This window comes from Phyllostomus hastatus, unplaced genomic scaffold (genome assembly GCF_019186645.2).
Source record: "Phyllostomus hastatus isolate PE091 unplaced genomic scaffold, TTU_PhHast_1.1 phas_scaffold_585, whole genome shotgun sequence".
NCBI lineage: Eukaryota > Metazoa > Chordata > Mammalia > Chiroptera > Phyllostomidae > Phyllostomus > Phyllostomus hastatus.
In genome coordinates, this window is record NW_025334037.1 from 6,122,020 (window position 1) to 6,148,737 (window position 26,718).

General features: G+C 46.0%; 1 protein-coding gene across 1 annotated transcript in view; it reads left to right on the forward strand.

The window, feature by feature from the left end:
• Positions 1–26,718, forward strand: part of INSC (INSC spindle orientation adaptor protein) — a 122,071-nt gene that overhangs the window by 34,730 nt on the left and 60,623 nt on the right. The window contains exon 2 of the mRNA XM_045825579.1: positions 2,343–2,443. Within this exon, the coding sequence (XP_045681535.1) occupies positions 2,343–2,443 (101 nt within the window). The remainder of the gene's footprint in view (positions 1–2,342; positions 2,444–26,718) is intronic.

Consider the following 26,718-nt stretch of genomic DNA (forward strand, 5'->3'; position numbering starts at 1 on the left):
TTGACAGCTCTCCCTCTGGGTCCAGACCCAGAGGTTCCCCCAATATTCTGGGGTGTGCTTCACCTCGTCACAGAACGCTGACTGGCTCACACTTGAAAGGACCTTAAACTTCCTTATTGTCTCTATCTTTTCACCCGCTTTAATTCCCTCTTTAACAGTTTTCTCTGCTCCCTTTTTGGTATGTCTGACTAAAGAACCAAAGAGGTAATACCAATTTCTCCAAGTGAAAGTTATGATGTGCTCCTAGAGCATGAACAAGCAGGCCTTATTTTACCACCTTCTTCATCGTGAGGAAGAAGAGGGGACAGCATAACTTTTACTTGGAGGAGTTAGTATTACCTTTTTTGGTTCTTTAGTCAGACATATCAAAAAGGGAACAAATACCTCATTTTGTTATTTCTAGCTTTTTTCTTTTGTGTCATACTTTTCAAACTAGTGACTCACTGGGTTCCCAAAATATATTTTCTCAGTAATGATGATAATGATAGAAATAACAATGCTGATCCCAGTGACGCACGCTGTCATTGTGCTAGGTGCTTCACGGCTTTATCTCATTCTCTGCATCGCCGCTATCTGATCGTGGGGCTGAGCGTGCAGCAGACTCTCAGGACATAATAATAATAATAACAGCTTCTATTTACTTAGCCCTCGTCTCTATTCCTTATCTCATGTAATGTTATAAAGTTCTGTAAAATAGGTAGTCTCAGTTACAGATGAAGAATTAGGGCTCAGTATAAAGGTATTAAAAAATCATTCCACTCATTTTTTCAATGGGCACATAGAATGCTTGCTAAGTGTCTGGCTTTTGGCTGTGTGAGGACCACAAGTGGTTCTTGCCCTTAAGGAACTCACTGTCTAGTGGGGCCCATAGTGGCTGTGAGTCTGTGGAATTATCTAAAGCCCTATTTTATTCTGGGATCCTGCCTCCTCATACTTTTTAGACTGATGCATTCAATTTTTTTTTTATTCCAAGCATCATAAGGGGTTCTTTATGTCCAGCAACATCCCTATTAATTAAAGTCCTCCTCCGTTCCTTTTCATAAGGGTCACTTGTAATCACAGAGTAAGAGTTTGATTCTTCTAGGCTTATCTTTTCCACCTCCACTGTATCTTTCCACAAGTTCCTACTTGTGTTTTCTCTAAATGTCTTAAAATCTTGTTCTCAAGCTCAGGGCATGCCAGCTGACAGTAAACTCTCTCTTTTAGTACATTACCTAGGCAACAGTCACAGAATCTCTATTTTCCACAGGGAGGGCTCCTTTACTGGCTTGGAAAAGGAGTTGGCAGAGAGAGAGAGAAATGGGAAGGGGCAAGGCAAGGCAGGAGGGGACAAACTGGTGGACAGCTTGTCTTATGGAGGGAGGAGAACACCATTGTCTTGCTCCAACCTGTGAAGTACAGGCAAGCCAAGTGGATCCTTGGTGCTGGGACTAGAGCCCCTGGAACCTGGCTCACCTTTATCATTTAGCCTGCTTTTGTCTGTAGAGAACCCAAATCCTCACTTAAACAACAGGAACTTCATTATCTTACATAACAGGAAGCCTAGGGGTGGGACCCACTCCAGGCTCGGTTGATTCAGTGGTTCAGTGATCAAGGACCCAGAGCTGCCTTCTTTCCCAGCTAGGCCCTCTCTTGATTGCAAGATGGTTTCTAGAAACAATGAAATGACATTCTTCCTTGCTCGAGTTCAGTGGGAGAGACACAGTCTCACCTTTGTGGCTTGCAGTTAGGAGAAAATTTTTCCTAGAAGCACCCTGTATTGGCTCATGGGTCTGAATTGAGTCACATGGCTATTCCTGGCAGTTTGGGTGAAATTACATCATCAGAAGTGGAATGGATTTGGGGAAGCAACCACCAAGTTCAATTACAAAGTCACATTTTTCCAGGCATAATCACAGTGAACAACCCAATGCTGTGATGATATACAGTTAGGGAATTAGCATGTAGAGTTGCCAGATTTAGCAAATAATATAGGATGCTCAGTTAAATGGGAATTTCAGATAAACCATAGATTTAAGTATAAGTTTTTCTCATGCAATGTTTGCTGGTCTCTGAGTTCCAATATTTGGTACAAAGCACAGTGGGTCAGGCAAATATTTGACAATGCGAGATAGAGGATAATAGGAGTTTACAGTGGGCTAGAGACTTAGAACCAAGTTCAAGTCTGAGTCTTGCATTACTTATGTGAGGACAGCAGAGTGTAAACTGGTTCAAAAGGCAGAGGAGGACTAGGGTGCCTTCCCTCCATACCTGCCACAGCCAGCATCTGGGAGAAAAAGTGATTGCACCTCTTCACTCGGGGTCCTCATTTACCCTGTCCCCATCCTGCCCTCTCTTTCCAGGGCCCCGACCGCTGTGGGCAGGCCCTCCTGCAGATTGGGATCAACATGATGGCACTGCCTGGAGGACGCCACATGGACTCCATCTCCCTGCCGGGTCAGCGGTAAGTCCCACAGCTGCCTCTCAGGGACAGGCCTAGATCCCGAGACTGTAGGTAGCCTCTTCTCTCCATTCGCTGTCCTGGGGAGGAAGCTTAGGACAAGGTATTGGGGATGCCAGGTTCACTCAGCAAATATGCATGGAACTGGAGCCTAGAACTTGGAGGAGTCAGGCACCTCCTATCTTCCAAGGAGCTGCAGTCTAAGATCCAGGCGGGCAATGAAGCAAAGAATTGAGGGGGGTATGGTGCTAAGACAGGAGACCCCAGAGGAGGCTAGGTGATCCCATCTAGACCAGGGGACTGGAGTCACTCGGGACCCTCAGGGTCAGTGAGGATCCTCTCTGAGCCTCTTGGAATGGTCAGCCTGCCTTTAGGTGTCTTCTTTTTTCCCACAGAGCACCAGGGAGAAAACTGAGCTCAGAACTGACCTTTGGGAAGTACTTGTTGTCTTGAGTTGGGCAGTGGGGGCACCAGGAGGGTGAGGGAGGAATACACTGAACAGGTAAAGCCTAGATGATGAGGGTGGGAAAAGGACTCAGGGACCTAGGGGTGCTTTCACACAGATGAAAGGTGGGAGACCAGGCTGGTCCTAGAAGCCAGAACCAGAACCAAAGATCAAAGGACCAGGGCAACAAGTCTCTGGTGACCAACTGTCCTGATTTGTCCAGGACTGTCCTGATTTTGCCAAAGAAAGTCTGTGTCCTTGGGAACTCCTCCATCCTGGGCAAACTGGGAAGGTTGGTCACACTAATGCAGGTTTGGTCACAAAGGAACTTTGCAACCAGAGTGCTCAGGGCTTCTGCCTTGGTTCTTTTGTTCTTTCTTTTTAAAATAGTTTTATTTATTTATTTTTAGAGAGAGGGGAAGGGAGGGAGAAAGAGAGGGAGAGAAACATCGATGTGTGAGAGAAACATCGATTGGCTGCCCCTTACACGCTCCCAACCAGGGACCTAGCCCGCATTCCAGGCATGTGCCCTGACCAGGAATTGAATCAGCAACCTTTTGGTTTGTAGGCCAGAGCTCAATCCACTGAGCCACACCAACCATGGCTCCTTCCCTCCCTCCCTCCCTCCTTCTCTGAGACATTTCATGGGGGCGATACAATCCAAGTAGCCCTGGCATGACTGTTAAGTCACTGTTTTGTTTTACATATTGCATGTGTCACTGACATCCTATCTTTATCTCTAACCTCCTGTCTGAATCACAGTGGATTGCAGCTTCTTATCTCATTCATGTTTATATTGTATTTTGTTTTTGAGTACTTTTTTAAAAAGTGTGTGTTGATTTTTAAATCATAAGAAATTATTAAATATTTGTGAAAAGTCTACTACGACTGGGTTAACTTCTATAAAAGTATCAGTCTGCCTCCCCAAAGCCATCATTATAATGAAGTTTGAGTCTATAAAATATAGCTCATGCATGTTACTGAGGACTGAGAACACTTAGAAATGTAGTTAAGAATTTCCTGTGCAGCCTGAGGCTGAGAATAAGGGATGCCATCGGGGCCCAGATATCTTTCCATGCAGTGTGACTAAGATAGAGGTCAGAGATCGTGAGATACAGACCTGTTGGAATGCATGTGCGTTTTCAGAGATGGGAACTGGGCTCGGAATGGCTGATGGCCCTTTAGGAGATGAGCGTCATCAGCTTTGAGCACATGACTGCCTGGCTTTAAAGTTAGAATTTTCCTCACACGAGCTGTGTGGCCTTGTGCAAGTTTCTTAACCCCATCAGCTCCTTGGTTCCTCATGTATAATGGTACCCGCTTCATAGGGCTGATGTGCCAGAATAAATGAGTTAATGCGTGTCAAGTGTCTGTCATGCAGAGAGAGGTATACAGGGGAGCTTGTGTTTATTGAGTGCCTACTGTGTGCCAGGGACACTGTGTGGCTCTTCATGTAGGTGATATTGGGAAATTCTTCCAGGTATTCCTCCTGTGACCCCTCTTAGCTAGTGACCTGACTAAGAAAATAAGAACTCACAGACACTCTCAGCAGCCTGATGTTTTAAACCAGGAGAAAGTGGAACTGATCTAGATGAAGCGGGATGTTAGTCTTCCCAGCTCCTGTCCCAACGAGGCAGCAGGTCCATGCCTGTGTGGTCAGATGGGCAGGAGCAGTTCTGACAGTAGGACTTTGGGACACTTGCACAGAGCCTCCTGGGTCCAGGGATGGTCAGAGTAGAGCCTGTGCTGGGGGTGGAAAGCTGTCGTCACAGGGCAGTTGAGGACAGTGGTTAGGAGGTGGTACAGCCTCCACATGATTCTTGGTTCTATTACTTATTAGCTATACCCTTGGGCTTCAGTTTCTCCAACTATGAAACACAGATTTTTTACTTACGTCATTGGGTTGTTATGAGACTTTAAGATAATGTGTATAAAGCACCTGTCTGCACCTAGGAACTGCCCTGTCAATGTTAACTTCTTCAGATGAAGACTAGGTCCCCAGAGTAGAGCATGTGGGGCCAAGGTACATCAGATCCTGGCACTGTTTCAAGCCTCTGGGAACCACTGATATCTTTCTCTCCCACTTTCAACCTCCTCAGAAGTTATGAGGATAAAAGGAAATTAAATCATACAAAAATGATGTAGAAATTAGATTTCATTTACCGGTGGTGATCTGAGGTCTGAAAATATTAAATGGAAAATTCCAGAAATAAACAATTCATAAGTTTTAAATTGTGTACTGCTCTGAGTATCATGATGAAATCTGGTGCTGTCTTCCTCTGTCTCGCCTGGGGCATGAGTCATCCTTTGTTCAGCATCTCCCTCTGCAGACGCTACCTGCCTCTTAGTCACTTGGTAGCTGTCTCAGTTATCATCAGATTGACTATTATGGTGCTTGTGAGTGAGGAACTTTTATTCTATTTAATGATAGCCCCAAAGCCCCAAGAGCAGTGATGCAGACAATTTCAATATGCTAAAGAGAAGCTGTAAAATGCATGTTAATGTATTGTTAGGAGATTAATATTAGCCTCATGCTATGCAAATGCCTACATCATTTATTCACCCAATCACATAGGCATTTTATCATCTCACATCATGAAAAGAAGAGTGGGAACAATGCAAGAAGATATTTTGAGAGACCACATTCACATAACTTACTTTATTACATTGTTATTTTGTTATTGATCATTTACTGTGCCTAATTTATGAATTAGACTATCATATTGGTATGTATAGGGAAAAGCAGTAATGCCTAAGGTTTGGTGCTATTATTCATGGTTTCAGACATCCCTGGGGGTCTTGGAATGTATCCCCAGCAGATAATGGAGGGAGATATTCTTTTCTTTTGGTGGCAGGATAGGGTTTCTAATTGATGTTGTACAGCAAATACCCTGACAGAAAAACCCCAGACAAACATGACTCCAAGAATTCTAGCTGGCCACAAAATTTGCAACCTGAGAAAATGTTTGTTTAGAATGTCTTTATCCTTATAGGGTGGGCTGCAAAGAAAAGGTGATATTTCCTTCAGTATATTCACAGCATGGCATGGGCAGGCTCTCTCAGAACACTGAGGGAATATAATCTCTGTGCCTCCTAACCTACCAGTTGTGTGTGTTCTGGGGGTATGTGCATGGGCCACCTTCACAGAGAAGACTCATGTGTATTTACAGGATGTCAGAGGGGTTGATTCAGCCACTCTAAGGCTGCATTATGGGTAGATAATAGCAGCCACCTCTTCTTTCCTCTCGTTCCAAGCTGCAGAGGCCTCTCTCATGGGGAGTAACACCATGGTTATTGTCCCCAGATAAATAATTAACATTAGATAATTGACTTCTTTCTGTTGTGTTCCACTGGAACTCAATTTCATTCTGTAGTGCCATTGTTCACCTCAATGTACAAAATAAATAAATGCTGTCAAGTTGTGTGGGGTCATCCAGCAGCTTGGGTGAAACACATGGGTTAGGCATGTGCTGTTTGAGACCCTTATGAGTAAATAGCCTCAAAGGGGCTTTTCTAAGTGCAGTCTCCTGGATGAGAGTAGAGGGCAGGGAGCAACGGCCTCCGAGACCAGGAGTTAGGATCCCATGCTGAACTGGCCTGGGCCTTAGGAGAGGATGCAACAGGGTTTACAACTCTGACTTGCATCTGAATCTTCTGGGAAGGCTTCATGTTTAAAAGTAGTAATAAAATAAGCAAGCCAAAGCACAAAACCCTACTCTTGGAAACTTGAATGTGGGCCTATGTGGTGAAAGTTTATAAGGCCTTGGAATTGGAATTGGGCTTGAATCCCAGCTATACTTCCTACCAGCCGTGTGCTCTTGGCTGGCCCTCAACCTGTCTAAGCACCAATTTTATCTTCTCTAATAGGATGGCAGTGTCATTGCTTATGTAAGTGCTGGGGCTCAGGAGGGAAGGTCTCTCTAGGGCCCAGGGTCCTTGGCAGTGCATGACCCATACTTCACCAGGCCATCCCGGTGACAGTAACCAGCTCTCCTTCCATCCCTCAGTAGTAGAAACACTTGCAAGCTAAGGTCCAGATACCTCCCTGGAGGTTAAAGGATTTATTGGTGGGAGTGAAGAGGGCGGGAGATCAGCTCTCTGGAGAGCAGGAGACTATGGCTGCCATGTCCCTAGCTGATCTTTGTTTCCTTCTCTGGCCTCTGGACGTGGGGGTGGTGCTGCTGGAACCTAGCCTTGGTGGTCAGCCACGGTGGTCAACTTGTTGGCACCTATCTGCACACTCCCTCTATCATTACACATGGCTCTTGTTTTCCGCAGGGATCCCGATGGCACAGTTCTTTCATTAACTCTCTATGGATAGGATCCTGTGGGCAGGTTGGAGGCCAGTCTGGCAGTGCATAGGGCTATGTTCAGGCTTTCCCTCCTTCTCTCCCTTTCTTACCTCCCCTCCCCTCCCTCCCCCCTCCCTCCCTCCCTTCTTTCCTCCCTCCCTCCCCTCCCTCCCTCCCTCCCTCCCTCCCTCCCTCCCTCCTCTACTTCTTTTGACCACAGATCACATTGGGACACCTTGACATTTTCTCTCTGGGTTTCTGCCAGTAAGGATGGGGATACTGATTAAAGGGCTGGCCTTCGCTAACCTCCACAACAAAGTGGGCTCACTTTTACTCAGCACTTGCTGTATGAGCTGGGTGCTTTTACACACAGCCACCAATTTAGTCCTTAGCATGGCCCATATACGAACTTATTATCTCTATTTTGCAAATGTGGGGTCACAGGTTGGGTTCTCTGGGAAGCAGCCTTGCAGATAGAGTTTAGAATTCAGGATGGTTATTAGGAAATGCCTTAGGAATTAACACCTGTGGAAGGGAGAGGAAGGAAGCAGGACCAGGCAGAGGGAGAAGGTGAGCTACAACACAGGCTGAATGACAACCTCAGCTGCCCTTGTGGAAAGCTTTGGAATAAGAGTTCTTGCTCATTGCCCAAAGTGACCAGGGTCTTCATATCCCACCTTGATCTGTCATTGGAGTGAGCAGCTCTAGGCAGGGTGTGACCTTAGGTGAGGTGACCCTGAGACAACATCAGGAGGGCCTGACTGCTGAAGGCTGTTCACTAATGATACTCCCAGCATCTGGAGGCAAGTCCTCCCTTAAAGGGGAATCCAAGTGGCACATACAGCATTCATCCACGGGGAAACTGAGGCTGGAGAGGTTAAGGGACCTGTCAAAAGAAGAGCTGGTAAGGGGCAGAGGCGGATACATGTTCCCAGGTGGTGCCCAAGCCTGAGTGCTGGCCTGTACTCTGTCCAGCCTGTCTTCTCCACAGTATTCTTGGGGGCATCACACAAACAAATTGTTCACTTGTTTATTCATTAGCTTTCAACAAAACATTTCTACAAATATGTACTAAGTACAGATCATGTGCCTTGTATGTTGCTGTATTGATAACTGAACGGGGCACGGGTACATGGAACTCACCGACTTGTCTCTTGACCTGATCAGGTCTGGATCTGTAACAAGCATACAGCTCGGGTGTTTCATTCGGGGTCTCTCACTTTCTCACATAGTTTCTGTTCAGCCTGGAGTCTGAGATGCACTGGGGCTGGGTGGGACTGCAGGTAGTGGCTGGCAGCCTCTCGGGTCACCCTGGGCCTGTTGGTGAGGAGCCATCAGCCTTCCTGAGCCAGTGGGGACCTCCGTCGCAGGCCAGCCTGTCTCCAAGCAGATAATGGCTTGCATGTGTGTGCCTCTGGTTTGTGGCTGTTTTTCTGCCACTGGGTTGATTTCTCTGCCTGCGGTGCAATGTGCAGGCTGTAATTGTCAAAGGGATAATTGAATATTTTTCTGTTGTTTAAACCAGAAAGAAGGCCAATCAAAGTTAGAATCAAATTCTCTCCCTTCTCAACATTTCCCAAGAAAAATCCACAGAAACAAAGGGCCTGACCTTGTGAAGGCAGAGGCACCATGATTCAAGTTGTTTTTAAGAAGAGAGGTTAGATTTAAATTTCCATACAGTGCTAGGAACTGGGATCCGAGAAGCATGGAATGTTGTTGCTGGATGATTTCTCAGAGCTCATCTGAATCATCCCCTCATGATAAGGTGGGGAAGCTGAAGCCCAGAGAAGGGACTGGAGCTGTCAAAATGCTCTTCAGACTACGCCCTGCACCTTGTGGTGTCCTGCCTTCCCTGGGCAGTGTTTCTTTTTAAGCTCATTTTCCCTCTCAGCCTCCAGTAAGTCCTAGAAGCTCTGTGTCCAAGCTGCAGTGTAATTCTCATTAGCAATGATCTGTCATAGACATCATTTCATCCATTCATTCATTCATTTGAATGAGGTTTACATTGGACTAAGAACTTACTTTGGGCTAGGCCCTAGGTAGTACAATAATGATTTATGTAAATATCATCTTTCTTACTCAGTAATGAGAGTCCTGAGGGCTGAATTAATTTCTGATTCATATTTGTGCTCTTATGATTAGAATGTAGACAGTAGCAGCTCAATAAGTGGTTGTTGGTATTTAACAAGTGTTTGATGAATGAATGACAAATGGATGAGGAGTCTCAGATGACTGTGAGAAATTAAGTAGCTTGGATTTTTCTTCTTTCTCCCAAATACACCTATTTCCAGCAAGCTATTCTCATTCTTTTTGGTAGAAAATTGCTGCTTAGAGGGAGTTAGGTAGAGTTCTATCTCCATTAATTTAAATATTCTTTCTGAGTGAAAGCCAAATGTTTAATTGGTTGATGGAGTCAGAGAACTGGGGAGACATTTTTTCTTCTAAAGAATAGTAATTTGGAAATATTTTTAGTCTTTGGTTTTAAAATCATTGGAAAAAAATTCTGCAGTTTTTTTTTTTCATTATATCTCTTACAGGAAAAGAGAGTGCAGTGGGGAGCATGGACTAGTAGCCAAAGGCTGGTCTCCTCTCCCTCCCTCCCTTCCTCCCTCTCTCCCTTCCTCCCTCCCTCCCTTCCTCCCCCCTTCCTTCCTTCCTTCCTTCCTTCCTTCCTTCCTTCCTTCCTTCCTTCCTTCCTCCTACTTTCTTTCTTCTCAGCACTGCCTTTCACTAACCTGTGTGTGTCACTGGGCAATCCCCACCCCCTGTACTTTAGTTTCTTCATGTGAAGATGAGGAGGTAGGCAAAATGTCCCCAGGGATGCTCCAGCTCTACTCTTCTAGGAATCTGTTCTGGATATTCTGTTCCCTTTTCTGGACAAAAATATCTCACTCTCATGCCTCAGGGTTGAGAAAGAAATCCCATTGACCAAAACAAGGTCTTCTCGTTTCCTTCCTATGAAATGCACAGAGGTCTAGTGTTTGCCTTGCAGCTGGGATGGAAATTGTAAGACATACCAGCTTGGGAGCCCTTTCCAGTTTCTGAGGCTGTGCCCTGTTTGGGTTTTACAAAAGCCTTTGTTATATTCAGAAGTGTTCTACAGAGGAGTGGGAGAATAGAGGGGACTATGGGACACAGTACAGCTAAATCCATACATCCTATCACTCTCCCATGCATCATGATTTGAAGCCCTTGCTTTTGATTTCACGTTCACCCCTCTAACTACACTTAGCAACTTGTCATTTTCTCAACATTTGATCCTATGCCTTCACTTTTTTGCACAGGCTGTTTCTTCTCTCTGTAACCCTCTGCTTCTCCTGGAAAACTTGCAGGCATCCTTCCAGTGTAGGCCTGGGGAGTTTTCTCAGAGAGTCTAGCTTGGGCTAAGCCTTTCTTCACTGTGCTTCCCAAATTCTTTGTGCTTACCTCCAAGTGCTGTGTAAAACTCTGTGAGCTGTAATTGCTTATTTGCAGTCATTTATTTATTCATTCATTCAGTAAATATTTATGAAGTGCCTGTGATGTACCAGGTGCTGTACTAGGTGGGGGGAATATGTTGCTGTGCAATAGAAGGTTCTCTTGGAGATGATGTTCTCATCATGTCCCCTCTGTAATCCCAGCAACTTGGCCCGACACACTGGGGTACCCACTAAAGTGGAGTCCATTCGCAAGTGTTCTCAGCTTGGTAAAGTGTTCCTTTATAGAGAATTCACCACTTCACACAACAGGTGGAATAGAGTAAGGCAGAGACATCCAAACTCTAGATTTTGAGGAAACAATTGAAGTCTATTCTTAGTGAAAAATATTAAAATGAACCAACATGAGTGCAGGCATAGATTTCTATAAATGATTGGCCCCCAACATTTGGGGAACACTGGAGGCCAGGCCAGCAGGATTAGTTGGGGATGAGGAACTGGTACCAGCAGCTGGTACATGCACCTGATGAGCTGGGGAATACTGTTCCCTTTGGCATCTGAAGGGTGAGGCACTGTTACCTTCCCCCAGTGATGTGCTTTCATGAACGAAGGGGGCAGTCTAGGGGTAGAAGCAGAGTCAGGGCAAGGACAGTGAGGGGGTGGGGAGAGAGCTCTTTGCAGCTGGAGTCCTAAGAGGGTAACTTCCCACCCTGTGCACATGGTCCCCCTGGTATCCCTGCTCTGGAAGTACTTGTGGTGCAAACTCATCAGACGGCTGTGGTGAGGCCATAGGGCCAGCAGGGCCAGGAGGGTTGTCCTGACTTTAAATGACATATAACCAAATGACTAGATATAGTCTAATTAATCACAAGCTGTAAAAAGGCATTTATATGTCACAGAAGGACAGTCCAGTAGAAAGAGCCCTGGCTGTGGATTTGAGGGTTTGAATATCAGTTAAATTGCTAAAGACCTCAAAGAGCCTAATATTAAGAGTTGAGGCTTCCTAGGTTCTTATTTCTACTTATCCACTCAGTGATCTTGGTCATGTCACTTAACCTACAAGATCTCGGTTATGTGAGCCTCATGGAATTGTTTTGAAGGTTAAGTGAGTATTTAAGATAGAATCAAATGCTTAATACAGTGCCTAGGATATAATTAGTAAATCATTTTAGCTGTACTATCACTATTAGCAGTGAAGTTTTGGACACCTTATATAATCCCTCTAAGCCTCAGTTTCTACACCTGTAAAATGGGATGACAATCTGCAACCATCGAACTGCTGTAAGGGAGCTGGTGCTCACCTACCTAGAGTGCTTGATACACAGAGGGGCCCTGTTGATAGTTCTCTCTGCTTGCTGTGTGGATAGTTAATTCCCTCTGACTTCAGAAATATTTTAGGGAGCCCATTGTTTCCTACTGCAATTTCTTGGTCTGATATTATGCTATTCCCTTCCCCAACACCAACTCCACCATGGATAATTCCAGCTTTAAAAAAAGTCATCCAACCAGTACCCTGGGATGTGGAGATGATTGTGGTTACATCTGGCTTTGTGTTTAGAATCTGCCAGAATCCAGAAAGCCCAGATTTTGTGGCTCAGTCACCTCCTTTCAGATGTTCCAGGAAAGCTGCCATCAGAGAGGAAGCAGTGGGGCGACTTGGTGAGCAGGCATCTGCTGAGAACTAGGCAGGGCTCCCATGAGCCCCACTCATTGTCTGGGATGCCCTCCCTGCTCCCCCAGCATGGGGGCTATGTTTACAGCATCAGGCTCAGATTATAGTTCACTGTGGAGACAGAGGAAATCCAAGCCCGATCCAGGCTCCTGGCCCCTCCATCTCCTTGGCTGGAGACCCTACCGGCTCTCCACGAAGGGAATGCGATTCATTGCCAGTCCATCTGTTTTGACCTCAATGTTCAATTTCCTTCCTCTGTGTGAGTAATCAGAGCAATCGCCTCTACTTGTAAAGGAAAGATTTCATGCACAGTGAGATGGCAGCTTGCAATTCATGGCTGAGGACAATTGAACCCCTGGGAATTGTGAGGTACAGGAACAGCAAGCAGCTCCCACTGCACAGCAAGAGCTGCCTGGTTTAAGCAGACTTGGCACATTAGGGTTAATCAGCAAATCCAATAGGAGAGGTGGAACCCAGAGGACCAGAAAGCTAATGACAGAGAGTCAGGCGAGCTCTGCAATTATGGGATGCTCTGCACTAACACAGGCCAAACCTTAATGAGCCACAGTCCCTAGACTCCAAAATTGAGAAGAGCAGCCCATTATGTGGCGGCACAGTGACCGAGTCTGGGAGTGGACTGGCGAGCGGTGGGGCCGTATGGGGTTCACTGGGCCTGGCCCCCTCCCTGGCAAAGTTTGGGGCCTCTTTGATGGACCTCTCTGTAAGACCTGGCCCCTCCTGCTGTGGTCTTGTATACCCCACTTGTCATAGTGACTCACCCTGAACCCAAAGAAAAATAAAGCCCCAGCTCCTCCCTGGGTGGGTTTCCTATCTCAGCCAGGGCAGTACCTTCACTCAGACTGGAAACCCAAGAGTCAGCCTTGCCCTTTTATTCCGCTTCACCCTCACATTTTCTCCTCTCCCTCCCAGGTCACCCCCTTCCTCTCATCCCACGTCATGGCCCTTGTTCAGGCTTCTGTCCTCTCTTCTTTGTAGCCATCATCTCCCATCAGGCCGTCTAACCCTGCTCTGGTTCATTTTCTTCTTACTCTCTGCACAGTCATGTCACCGCCCTGCTCTGAGATGTTTTCAGTGGCTCCAAACTGCCTTCAGGATTAGATTCAAATTCCTAATCCCGTCAAGGTCTTTGATCAACTGGTGCCTGTCTCTCTTTTTAGGCCCCTTTCTGGCCACTTCTTCATAGGCCCCTGGTGCTTGCTTGAGCACAGTGAAACTTCTTGTCATGCTGCTATTTTTATACCTCAAGGCTTTCTCACATTTATGTACAAATCCTTTTGCCCTTGTCATCCCAGCCAACGGCCCTCCTCTAAAAACCAAGGCAGATGTCACTTCCTTTGTGTACATATTCCCAGGCAAAGTCAGGCCCCCGTCTCCTGTGATCCTACACTCCTGCTCACAGCTTTGTGATGGCAGTGTGGTTTTCAATGGAAAAGAGCAGAGACCCTGGACTCTAGACACGGAGTTTGAGTAGTGGCTCCAGCACCTGTTCACCATGTGACTGACCTCTCCTGGTCTGTAAGCAGGGGTAATAAAGCCTTTCTCACAGGGTGGCAGGGAGAACTACAGGAGATAACATAGAGAGAGGGCCTAGAATACTGCCTGGATCGTTGCTGGCATTCAACACATGAACAACTGTTATAATCACCACCAGATTGCATTCCTGGTGCTCTTTTACCTGATGAAGGTCTTTACAGAGCTGGGGGATTTTCTTTTGGTCAGCTTTGTCCTCAGTTCTGGGACTGGCTGGTATGCAGGTGCACAGAAAACATGGGGACATCAGGGCTCCAGACCTGGCCCCAGCATGCACTGTCTGTGGGACCTGGTGGGTCATGTAACTTCTTCCCTCTCTGTGGAGGTCCTTCTAGAGGGCAGCCCTGCCAGCACAGCCCAGCAGGAAGAATCTTTTGTCCCTGCAGTCTGCCCACAACTGGGGACAGAGAGCCCTTGGAGATAGGGCGAGGGTATGCTGGAGGAGAGGGGTCCAAGAGGTAGAGCCTGGAGGCTGACCTGGGAGTCTGTGCAGCCCTGCAGATGGGGTCGACCGGCTCTTGGCATCCCTCTAGTGGTGACTGCTGTACTCTCACCTGCATTTTCCAGAACCACAGGGAGGTACCACTTTTGCAACTGACATATTAGATCTGCTAATTCTCCTAAACAGTTCACATCAGCAAACAAAAAGCTCTCTTTAAAGAAAGGAGGAGAACAGAATGGGAAAGACAAAGCCAAACCTTTTTTAGTTTACACATCAGGTTCCATGTTCAGCAATGAAGGTCGAAGGCAAGCTGAGGCTGAGTTAGTGCATGCTATGGTGCATTTATAATGTCACCTGGCAGTACTAACATGCCATTTGGACAGAGCACAGTCTTTTATAAAGCAATTTGGAGTAGCATTAAGAACATGGGGTCCAGAGTCTGATGGGCTGGGTTTGGAGCCAAACTTTGCCACTTACAAGCTGGGTGATCTCCAAGCTTCAGTTTCCTCATCTGCAAATGTAAGATGGCACAAGGACCCTCCTCCCAGGGTCGCTGTGAACACTAAATGAGATGATACATGTGAAGCCGGCCACATGACAGCTGGCACAGGGCCCAGTCTCAATAAATGTGAGCAATAATGATTATGGATTTTTATCTCCCTTGACCCTCACAACAATCCAATGAGACAGATTGTACAACAGTACAGATTATTGTCATTTCCATCTGATACTTAATTCAGTTTTATAAATATATACTGAGCATCTTCAATGTATCTGGTAGAGTGCCAGGAGTGGTGTGTAGGGCGGACATGGCAGACACAAGCCCTCCTGTGCTTACAGTCTAGGACAAAGCAGATATTAACCAAAGAGTTCAACATTTGACACTGGTGTCTTGATGGGAGAAAGACAGGGTGTTGCAGACAGGAGGGACACACGGGGACATAAGCTCATCCAGGGGTCAGAGAAACCTTCTTGTAAAGAGTCATTGAGGCTGAGATTCGAGGAGGCACAGGCACCAGCAAAGTGAAGAGGAGATGGGAGTGAGGGATCAGTATGTGCAAAGTCTGGGAGGCTGGTTGTCACAGCAGAGGGGCTGGGAGTGGGGCTGGGGCAGTGGTTGGAAATGAGTGAGAAGGCAGGTCAGGGACCGAGGCTCCAAGAGGGAAAGTAGCATGTTCAAGATCACACAGATAATAAGGGTAAAGGTAGGAGGGGGACACAGATGGTGCTGCTCCCATCAGGTGTCCTTGCTGGCTGTCACACGTGTACTGGAGAAGCATACGCTGATGTGTACTCTCGTTAGAGGTTTGAAAAGAGTTGTTCCTGAGTTAATAAAGGTCAGGAAATGTTAGCAGTGGCCCCTCTCTCTGAGGGCATCTAAAAGTGCCAGTTAAGATGATGAGCTCTGAGTCATCGAAAGGAGGCAGTTGTCAAATGTATGCACTGGCTCATTGGACTGGGAACAGTTACCTGGAGCCAAACTCATGTTCCTTGGCTTTCTGAGGCAAATAACACCCTGCTCTATCAGGGCACTGGACAGACTGGGCAGATGGTGAGGGCTTTAGAGTTATGCAGACCTGGACTGAAGTCTGGGTTTTGCCCTTGACTAGCAGTAGGTAACTCTCAGAGCTGCAGTTTTTCCTCCTCTGTAGAATGGGGATGATAAATAGCCTTGCTCTGAATACAAGACAGATATTATGTATGAAAGCACTTGATATGTGCCCAGCACACAGAAAGTACTCAATGAAGTTTTCTTTATAGCATGCTTGGAAATAGGCTAGTTTTTTAAATTGAATTTTTAGAGTGGTCAAATCTCTTCCCTATCTTCAAATGCTTCTGTAGATTGATGGAAGGCTACAACCTGGAGAAATGGATGGAGCAAAGGGACATTAGCTGCACCCCTTCACAAGTTACTCCCAGTCATTAGCTCTGAGGTATATAGCAGGCTCTGTTGCCCCTTTACCAGCATTCCTGGTGATATCTGAAATGTAGGGTCAGCTTTCCCACAATGCTAGATTAGGGAGTTCTGGGTAACAATCTGAAAGCTCTTTCCAGTGCTGCAGCTTGGAACAGAGGGTCAGTGCAGGAGATGGCACAGAACACAGGATCACAGAGGGAAAGAGGCCAACCCCAGGGTACTAGGTGGGTACAGGAGGCATTTTGCAGAATCCAGTGAAGGAGACAAAGCTTCCTTCCTAGCTCCAGCATTGCACAGATGGGGCAGCTGCAAGTTAGAGATGGGACTGCTGTGAGCTGTCCAACACGGTACCCTGTGAAGGATCCACACTTAAAGTGTGAGGTTGGAGTCAGAGATGGAGAACTGTCTGCTCTTTATACAAAAGCCCCGACGCACAGAAAGGCCTGTGCCGAAGCAGCTCAGCATGGGATTCAGAAGTGGATCAGAAGCAAGGTCAGAAAAACATTGGAAGATTTGAACAAGATCAGAGAAGCAACCTTTTCTTCAATCACAACCGGCTGGGCCTTCACCAGTGCCTTAGTGAGGAGGGGCTGAAAGTTAATAGCCTAATCTGTAAATTATTTATAGCTTTTTGCATAAATAATTATGGTTAAAGAAACTGTTTAGTAAATAGTTTATAATTCACTGCATAGCAGAGGCTAAGGCATTCTAAACTAATGTATGTGTTGTTTGTATAAGGCCCTTAGTGAGAGAGCCTTCCAGGTTGGGTTGTCGGGAGGTGTATGGGCAAGGTGGACCCAGCTGACATCCGGTGACAAGACTCCTTGGCATACTTCAAGGAATTCTCTTGTTTATTTGTGTGAAACTCAGAATGCTTGCAATGGCTTCTAAGGTCCTCCATGATGCAGCCTGAGGCCCTTCCTGAGTGCACTTCCTACTTATCCTTCCCTTGCTCTCTGCACTCTAGCCCACTTATGTCTGCACTCTCCCCAACAAGCCAGGCATGCTCTCACTGAGGGCCCTTGCACCATCTGTTCCCTCTTCCTGGAATGCCCAGGGCCCATGTTTCAGCTTAGTTGATTCTCCGTCCTCTTTGAAGTGTTTGCTCAAGTCCTATGTTTCCAAAGAGCCCTATACTGACCACTTATTTAAAATGGCAACTGCTTCCCTGTTTCCTACATGAACAATCTTGTCCCCACTTACTCTGACCCTACTTCTTAATAGAAATTATTGGCTTTTAACATATTATGTACTTTTAAATGTATTATATGTATTATTATTGTCTGTTTCCCCTTGTTATAATGTACCCTTCACAAGGGCAGGAATTTGTTGTTGGTGGTTGGTTGTTCCCTCTATTGGGATACTATTGTATCCCAAGCAGCTAGAAGAGCTTCTGGCACATAGTAGGCACAAAGGAAATGTTTACTGAATGAATGAATGAATGAATGAATGAATGAATGAATATGCAGGGTGAGACTTGTGAAAACATGTAGGCGGCAATTCTGTAGGAAAGCTGAGAGTGCCTGGAGGTTTTTGGAACGCAGTTTTTTGGGAGGTCCGGTCTGTGAGAGAGCCTGGACATCTTCAGAGAAAGACACAGTAGGTCCATTGGACTTAACATGTCTCAGATGGAACCCATCTTCCTATTTCCCTAACTTGTTTCTCCTATTCATTCAGCTTCCCAATTTAAGAAACTGCGTCACATCTTTGATTATATTTAGTCATTCATCATTCATATGAATCAGCATCTGAGTCCTGTTGATTTTATCTTTTTAATTATTCTGGAATAATTATTCTCTAACATCAGTGCAAGCATCATGCACATTTAGAGGGAGGCAGGGTTCAGAAAAGCTATTCTAAGTACATAGCACTTCATTATCTTTTGTTTTTGTGTAGGATTCAGAAATATGGTGCCCTTGCTCTCTGAGAGTTGCTAGCTCTGTTATCACTCCTCCCACTGATGATCTGACATCCTTTGTCTCTGTTGTCCTGGTCCTGCTCCATTCTGGTTCTACTCCCAGAAGTTTCTTCCCAGTGTGGTACTTGGTTGTAGAAGAGATCCCTGCAGGATCAGCTTTGGGAGTTTGTAGTTGATGCCTTGCACTCACCTGGACATTGGACAGGAAAACCTCCTCCTAGTTTCAGTTACTCCTCCCAGATTTTACTGGGCTTCCCAGTAAATACCCTGTGTCTGCTCTGGGGTGGAGGGGGGGGGTGTTGTCTGCTTTCTCATATGCACTGGATGCCCCCTTACTGCTTCCTTCTTCCTCTCCTACAGATAACACCAAGTAGGTCTTGGAGCTATAGGTGGCTTGTCCTCACCTGCTTGTGTTTTGAGGTTTGTGGGGATATTTTACCATGTAGTTTTGTTGTAAAGACTATTGGTGGGGTTTTGGTTTTGTTGTTTAATTGCTCTGTCAATTTTTATGTGGGGATTTGGAGAGATTAAAAAACTATGCTGCCACCACTGCCATCTTGCGAGAATTTTTCTTATTTCTCTTTTAAGTAACTAAGTTCTGATGATATAGCTTCTTTAATTAAAACTGCTGGAATAGTCACTAGCATCTAATATTGCTTGTCAGGGATGGTTCTTCTCAGCAGATGTGTATGCAAGAGAAATGGTCGCTGTGTCGGCCTGAGGTGTCTAGGAGGGTCCAGACTGCGTGAGACTACCCGGAAGGCAAGGCGGTCACGCTGGGTGGACCTGGCAGGACCCAGCAGCTAGAGTAATGCCCACTACAAGGGTGCTAAAGGAAGAAAGGGTGATAGAATCATCGAATGCCACCTTGTGGTTGACTGCACTAGTCTTTTTTTGGGGGGGGTGGGGGTGGGGGTGCATGAGATGAACTCTGGGGAGTCGTGGAAATACTCGAGACTCATGGCACATCACATTGGGATGAGAGTGAGGTTGGGTTACATTTGCTTACATCTGCCTCTAAAGTGTGAGTTTTCTAAGGGCAGGCAGTGATCCCCAGCAAAAGGCCTGGCACATGATGAGTCCTGAACATGTTTCATTAAATCAGGTTGGTCAGGGACTGACTGAGGGACACTGCTTAACGTTTTAGAATTTGTCAAACTGGTTGAGAGTGTCTTATGTTTACTATTGGTATCATGTGGGGATAGACACTTCCCTGAGGTGCTCAGATCTCCCTTCAGCTACTTCCCCAAGACTTGAGTAGATCTACCCACACCTCACCAGAAAACCATTTACCTATAAGTTCTGGGAAGTGGGACAATAGTTGCTAAGGATGCAAGCTCTACCTGGCCAGAGCATTGCTTTAGTGGAATATAGGAATGCTTGCAAAATCTCCGGTTCTATCAATACCTGCTTCAAGTATTTCTATTAAAAAGAAAAAAAAAATTTATTATTGTCTTTTGTGGGATCTAGTTACTTGCCCAACTCACAGTGCAGGGAGCTCACCTATATTTTGCCTGAGATCCCAGTCAAACACAGAATCTGCAAATCCCAGTATGTGGTTGAGAACAGAGGAGGGAGTAAATTCAGGGGGTCCTCTGTGCCAGGCCAGGGCCTTGTGCTCGTTTTGAGTAACACTCTGCAAGTCCTGAAGATACTTTCAGCTGGTGTAGCAAGGCTTACAATGAAGTTTCCCAGGCAGTCTCGTTTGCTTGATTCAGTGAAATATTTATGGATACCTACTGCGTGTCAGTGCTGGTGATGCTGAGATAAATCAGGCAGGGCATTCCATTGAAGATGCCTCAAAGACTGCCGGAGGAGCGAGACAGCTAGAGAAACTGCCTTGTGTAGTCAGTAGGCACAAAGACTTTGGAATCAGGCAGCTTGCATGGAGTTCTAGCTCTCTTCAGTCACGTACGTCTTCTGTACCTGTACACTTTCATCTGTAAAGTGAAGACAATAACAGTGTGCACTAAATTAGGTTAATGTGAGGATAAAATAATGCATGATAAGTGCACAGCCTTTGGGGCACTACACACAAGGATATTATTATCTGAATTGTTTACTTGTAACTTGAGCCGTTTGGGTGCAGTACCTGCTGGGAGCGGTCAGGCTGGGTGGAAGGTATGCAGGTAATCTGAACAGCCAATCCGCTTTGCCCTCCACCTGCTGGTGGGCGGGAAGCCCCTAATGTCCTCCCTTGTCTTGGTCAGAGTTGGCCTTGGACCTAAGTGGGATGTGCCTGCCTGGCAGGAGCTGGGGACTAGCCACTGAGCGGGGTTAAGAGGAGGCCAGGGTCCACGGCTTTACTTATCTGCTTCGTTTATTTTTCTCTGTGTGTTTGGTTGCTACTTGGAGAGAAGGAGGAGGTATCAAAACAGAAGTTATTTTAAGCTCATTCTTAAAGAAAACCAGATTCTCCTTTCCCCACAGGCGCCCACTGTCCGTCCTCCTGTCTAAGGCTGTCACGCTGGAGGGGCTCCCACCGCTGAACAGCCAGGAGTGGGTGTGGCCTGAAAGCAGTAATCACATCTCTGGGGCCAGAATCCTGGTCTGCCAGCCATGCCAGACTTTCAGGTGGAGTCAGGGGCTCACAGCTCCCCTTCGTCTTCTTTGTTTGTAAGCTGCCCAGAAGAGCTTACTTGGAAATGGTCCTTTCTGTCCCCCTGTGTTCAGGCAGCCAGCCTCATCTTGCTCTCTGCTCTTCTATTTATTTATTTATTGAGAGGTGGGCAGAGTGAGAAGCAGTACAGCCCAGAGGCTAAGAGTGGACTGCAGTCAGAGAGACCAGGGCTTCAGTCTCAGAGCCACTACCTTCTACCTGGTGATTTTTCTCTGCAGCTCAGCTTCTTCATCTGTAGGAATGGGGATGACAATGGGACCTAACTCAAACATTTGTCCTGAGAAAGTAAATTAAATAATTCACGTGATGCACTTGGCACGGTGCTCAACATATGGAGTGTGTTTAATAAATTCTAGACACTTTGTGGTTGTTTTTCCCGGTGCTAAAGGGTTACACGTGGGAAAGGGCAGCAAAGAGGACTCACATTTTTGAGCACCTCCTTTGCACCAGGCAATGTCCTAGGCCCTTCACGTCCACCATGTAATTTAATTCTTCCAACAGCCTGGTGTGGGAAGTTCTGTTATTATCTGTTTCACAGATGGAGAAATCGAGGCTCAGAGAGGTTAAAAAACTTATTCAAAAGACTAATATATGTTGTCAAAAATCAGGATGCTTGTTGTCCTGGTTGGGAAGTGACCAGAAGGGGGTTACTTCTGGGATGCTGGTACCATTCTGTTTCTTTATCTGGCTCCTGGATACATGGGCATGTTGACCTTATGAAAATTCTTTGAGCTGCAACTCGATATTATGATGTGTTCACTTTTACGTGTGTATGTTATTTCCATAAAAATTTCAGAAACAGGAAAAAATAAATAGCAGCAGCAGGCTACTTGGTCACATAGATTATGGGGAGCACAGCCAGCAGTTTCTACCCCCGCATGCTGATGGGGAGCCTTGGCACGCCAAAGCTCCTCATATGCTCGACACCCTTACACCATAGGCTGTTCTGTCCCAAGGAGGCTCTGGTTCAAGGCCTGTCCAGGCAATTAAGGCGGGAGCAAGGTCAGCATGAGCCTGTCTGAGAGCCTGACTCTGCCAGAGGGAGGCCGCCCCAAGGTGACTAAGCACAGAAGGCACCAGTTTGAGAGGTTTGCCTGGGATTCAGCCCTTGGTGGGCTCCAGGGCAGATAATGGGGCCAACAGGAACATGAACCCAGCTAGGCTTGCTGTGTTTCTTTCCCTCAAGAGAACAACTTCCATCTCTTAGCCTACCTGGGATCCCTTTTCTTCCACTTTTGGGTTCTTTGAGAAAGCCCCCACTCCTGTCTCCCTAGCCAGGTTCTAGCTACCCACCCACTGGTGCTTAGTTCCTCCCGGTCTTCCTACCATGGGGCATGCAACATGAAGCCAGAGACACAGCCTGTCTCTTAGCCTGCCCTTCTGGTTGGGGAAGAAGTAAGAGAAGTGAAATTCTTTCTGGGGAAATGGGGTAAAAGAAAAAACACTCAGGCCTATCATCTAGACTCCACCTCCTTCCCCAAACCCTGTATTTTTAAAATAAACTTTTCTACATTTTAAAATAATTTTAGATTTGTAGGAAGTTGCAAACATGGCACTGAGTGTTCCCCTCCGGGGTTCACAGTCAGGTGAACCCAGTGCCCCTGACTGTTCACATCTCATGTGAGCAAGGTACCTTTGTCACAACTCGGGAACCAGCACTGGTCCCTTATCATGAACTAATTGCCAAGTTTTGTTCAGATTCCAGTAGTTTCCCATTAATGTCCTTTTCTCTTTCAGGATTCCATTCCAGATATCCTATTACACTCAGTCATCTCCTCTGGTCAGTGACAGGGTCTGGTTCTTGCCTTGTTTTTGATGACCCTGGTGACCTTGAGGAGTGCTCATCAGGTGTTTTATAGAATGTCCCTCAGTTTGTGTTATTATGTCCTTCCCATGATGAGACTGAGGCTTTGTATTTTGGGAAAGAATGCCATAGAGGTGAACTCTTCTTCTCAACACATCACATTAGGAGTACATGCTGTCGACACAGCTCATCAAGGGTGAGCTTCACTTTGGTCACTTGGTTAAGATGGTGTTTGCCAGGTTTCTGTACTGCAAAGTTACCTTTTCCTCCACTTTCTGAAGTCTTTTCTTTGGAACTGAGTCACTAAGTACAGTCACTCCAGCCCCATTGCATCTGTTTTTAATCGAGTTTATCTGATGCAAGTCCTATGAACAGACACTCATCTGAGTACTTGTGCAGGTAGGGAGATATGGAAGCTCACACCCAGACTCCCAGACTCAGGCATGCAGATAATATAGACAGACACCAAAAGGGTTCATGTCCCCAAACAGACACGCACAGGGATAAATACACAGATACAGGAGAAATCAGTAGTTTTGTCATCCTATTTCTCTTATCAGCAGAGTGATAAATCAATTAGGATTTTAATTAGCACAGCACTTGAAATCTTACTTTCTTTCTAATTTTTAAAGATCTTGAAGAGCAAGAACCAAGTAGGCCTTGGTGTTGAGTTGGGAGTAGGTAGGGGTGTGTGTGACAAGAACTGTGAGTTTGGGATCTAATCAGGCCTTGGTTGGCTCTTCCTCCCTTTTGCCCTCTTTCTGGATCTTCTATGGCCCTTTCCTAAGCAGGCCAGGAGGGACAGGGTGTGGATGTCTCCTGCCCGAGGGTCCCAGAGCCCCCCTCCCCCAGGGAGATGTGCTGTGAACCTGCCCGGGTGCCATGGGTTTCCTCTGTGCCAGGTGCTGTGATTTGGCAGTCTGTCACCTCTGCCAGTCTCCACCTCTGTTGCCCTTCCCTGTCACCCTTCAAGAGCATCTCAGAACTTTCAGCATAAACCCTGACTCTGGCATTCAATGCTTCTCAAGACCAGGGGCCTGGGCCACCTCTCCTGCTTTTCCTCTCACAGATCCCTCTTTTCCAGAATGTGAAACTCAGCCCAGCTGACTTACTCATTGCTCCATTGTCTGCCCCAGCCTGGAAAATGCTCGCACTGTCTTTCTGTGTCCACATCATACAGCTCTGAGGCCACTTTCTCCAAGCACCTTACCCTGTCCTCCAACTGGTAGGGGCAGCCCCCATCTTTGAATTTCCAGAAAACCTTTTCTCTAAGGGATGGCACTAACTCAACTCTGCTCAGTTATTTGCGTATTTGAGTTTTAGATAAAGCTCTTTTCATTACAGGCAGTAGAAATTAACTCTTGGGCATATTCTTCAGGCCCTAATTGAAGTTGCTGTCATGAATGTGACTCATATTCAACAACTGTAGCCTCTGCAGCTCTTGGCTTTAAAGTTTCACAGTTTGGGGAAACAGAACTGGATGTGTGCAGCTCGGTTCAGGAGCCCACCCGTGGATCAACAGCAACTGTGGCTGGGCACATTTTCACAGCACAGGCATGACCCCTGGGAGAACATTCCTATGTTTGGAAGGAGAAACCTTTCCCAAAGAGAGGGGGAGAGCTGAAGGCCAGGTTGGCACCCCAGGAGGCAGCTAAATGTAACTTGTCTTTGCTATTGACAGAAGAAGAGGGAAGGATGCTGGGAAGCCAAAAACAACAGATGTCCACTGTGAAGTGTTATGGAGTGAATGAGTCAGTCAGTGAGTGACTGGATCATTTGTTGCCTTTTAAAACCTCAAGATCAGTTTGTCTCCTGGTTCTCTATCTCTAGAACATGATGATCATATGCTCTTCCATGTTCTATGTCCCCTCTCCAATCCTGAGGTCCAGGGCACTCACTGGGTAGCCTAGGTGGTGGAGGCATGGGGCGTCTTTGGCAGGGAGTAGCAGTCAATGCCTGCCATTCTGCCACTCAGCCACTCATTCACAGGCGAACACTTACTGAGTGGCTGGTGTCTGTTGGGCAGCGGCAGTAAGCTAGATATGAGGAACTGTCCCTCGTAGAACTAGGAGAGTTTCAGACAAACACACCAAGTACACTAGAATGTTATTAGTGCCCAGATGGAGGATGCCTGAAAAGGTATGGGGGCCCCAGGGAGCAGCTGATAAGCTCTGGCTGGGGCTTTTCAAAGAAAGTACATTAGAGCTGGGTCTTACAGGGTGAGTAGGAGCTTGCCAGGTAGAGAAGAAGAGGGTTCCATTTGGAAAGAAGAACCATCTGTGTGAGGTCACAGGAGTGTGGAAAAGAAAGTGGTAGGGTTGGGAAATAGGGAAGCTGAGTGTGCCTGGAGTGTAGTATGTGTTTTTGGCAAGGGTGCTAAGAGTTGGGGGTGGGGCATGGAAAAGGGAGGGGTGTGGGAAGGGAGGCTGTGGCCAGGTCTTGGAAGCCCCTGGTCCAAGCCTCAGGAAGTTTGATGTAGGCAGTGCACAAAGGTTGGGGGGAACACAGGGAGTAACTACACCCACACACTCTTCTGTAAAATTAAATATGGGTTCATAAGGATAGAATGAGCAGCAGGGTGCCATGATTTGAGGCAACTCTCTCTCTCATTATATTTATTTACAAAACTTAATGGCTATTTTTATGAAGGGAGAGGGAGAAAGAAAGGTCATTGGTGAGTTTTTATTTTTAACAATTTAAGAGTCAGTTTGGTATAAGAAACAACATGTACAATTTCCCTGGTTAAACATCATATACTTTGTGGGTAAAAATTACATTTAAAAGCATAGCAGTCCAACAGTTGCATCATTCAGAAAGTCCTGCTCATTCTCAATAAATGACAGTAAACATGAAGGCATGATTTTAACATGCTAATTGGAGCATGCCTTTATAATTTCAGTTCTGCTTGATACATAGCTGGCCTCATCAGTGCCATTTGTGTGCCATCCCGATTCAGAATAAAATCCACGTCCTCACCTCGTCCAACACAGCTTTACGGGAGCTGCCTCCACCCTCACCCCCCAACTTCTACCTCTCTCACCTCACGTCCTCACGTCCTTCATCCCACTCTGCCTCACTGACTGTGGTATCCTTGCCATTCCCCACACATCTCAAGGACACTCACACCCGAGGGCCTTTGCACGTGCTATTCTCTCTCTCTGAAACAATTTGCCCCCAGATATCCATGTAGCTCACTCCCTCTTGTCCTTCAAGTCTTGGCTCAAATGTCCCTTTCTCAGAGAGCCTTATCTGATCCACTTATTTTGAATTGCTTTGCCTACGGCCATGTCTACTCCTAGCACACTCCAGCCTTCTTTCCTGTTCTCTCTTCCTTCATACACTTACTGCCTCCAACACATTACAGGCATTGCTTGTTTATTTTGAAAATTACTTAGAAAGTTGACTGTCATCTCATCTGAATATAACCTACTCAAGGGAAGTGTTTTTTTATCTACTTGTTTGCTGTCATAGCCCAGGGCTTAGAACAGTATGTGGCACCAAACATGTATTTTAGAATGAGCGGAAGAAGGTGACAGACAGGTGGAGAATGGCTCGAGGCAGCAAGGTTAGTGACAGAAATACTAGTTAGAGAACTGTTGCGAGCCAAAGACAAAGGGACCTGAGCTTAGCCTTAATGATTAACTGCATGTCTTCTGTCATAGTCTTCAAATGATGTAGAAGTCTGTCACTTTTCAATTTCTCACTACTTTGTCTTGATTCTTTCAGCAGATCCAAAGCTCCATGAGAGTGGAAGCTTGGCGTGTTCATAGCCACTTTTTCCCTCAGTGCCTGGCATTTACATGATACTAAATGTGAGGCACTCGACAAATGTTCCGTACTTCATTAATGGTGTTATTACTGAACTGAATTTGACTAAGTGAATTTCAGAGTAAATTGTGTTCTTGGGATCTAATCTATATTCTCATACTGTTGTACTAAATAGAGTTAATTTTGTTCCGTTACAAAACTAATACACATGCTCATGAGAGAAAATTTAGAAATTAGGGGAAGTTGAAAAAATAAAAAAGCCTCAGTTCTACCACCCATAGAGAACCACTAGAATTTTAATCTTTCCTTTAAATATTTTCCCAGATGGCTTTTTAGCATAATTACAATAATTGTGTATTTACAGTCGTGCATACTGCTTTCCTCCACGTTATTAGTGGACACATTTTTCTTTGTTACAAACTTTGGAAAGCA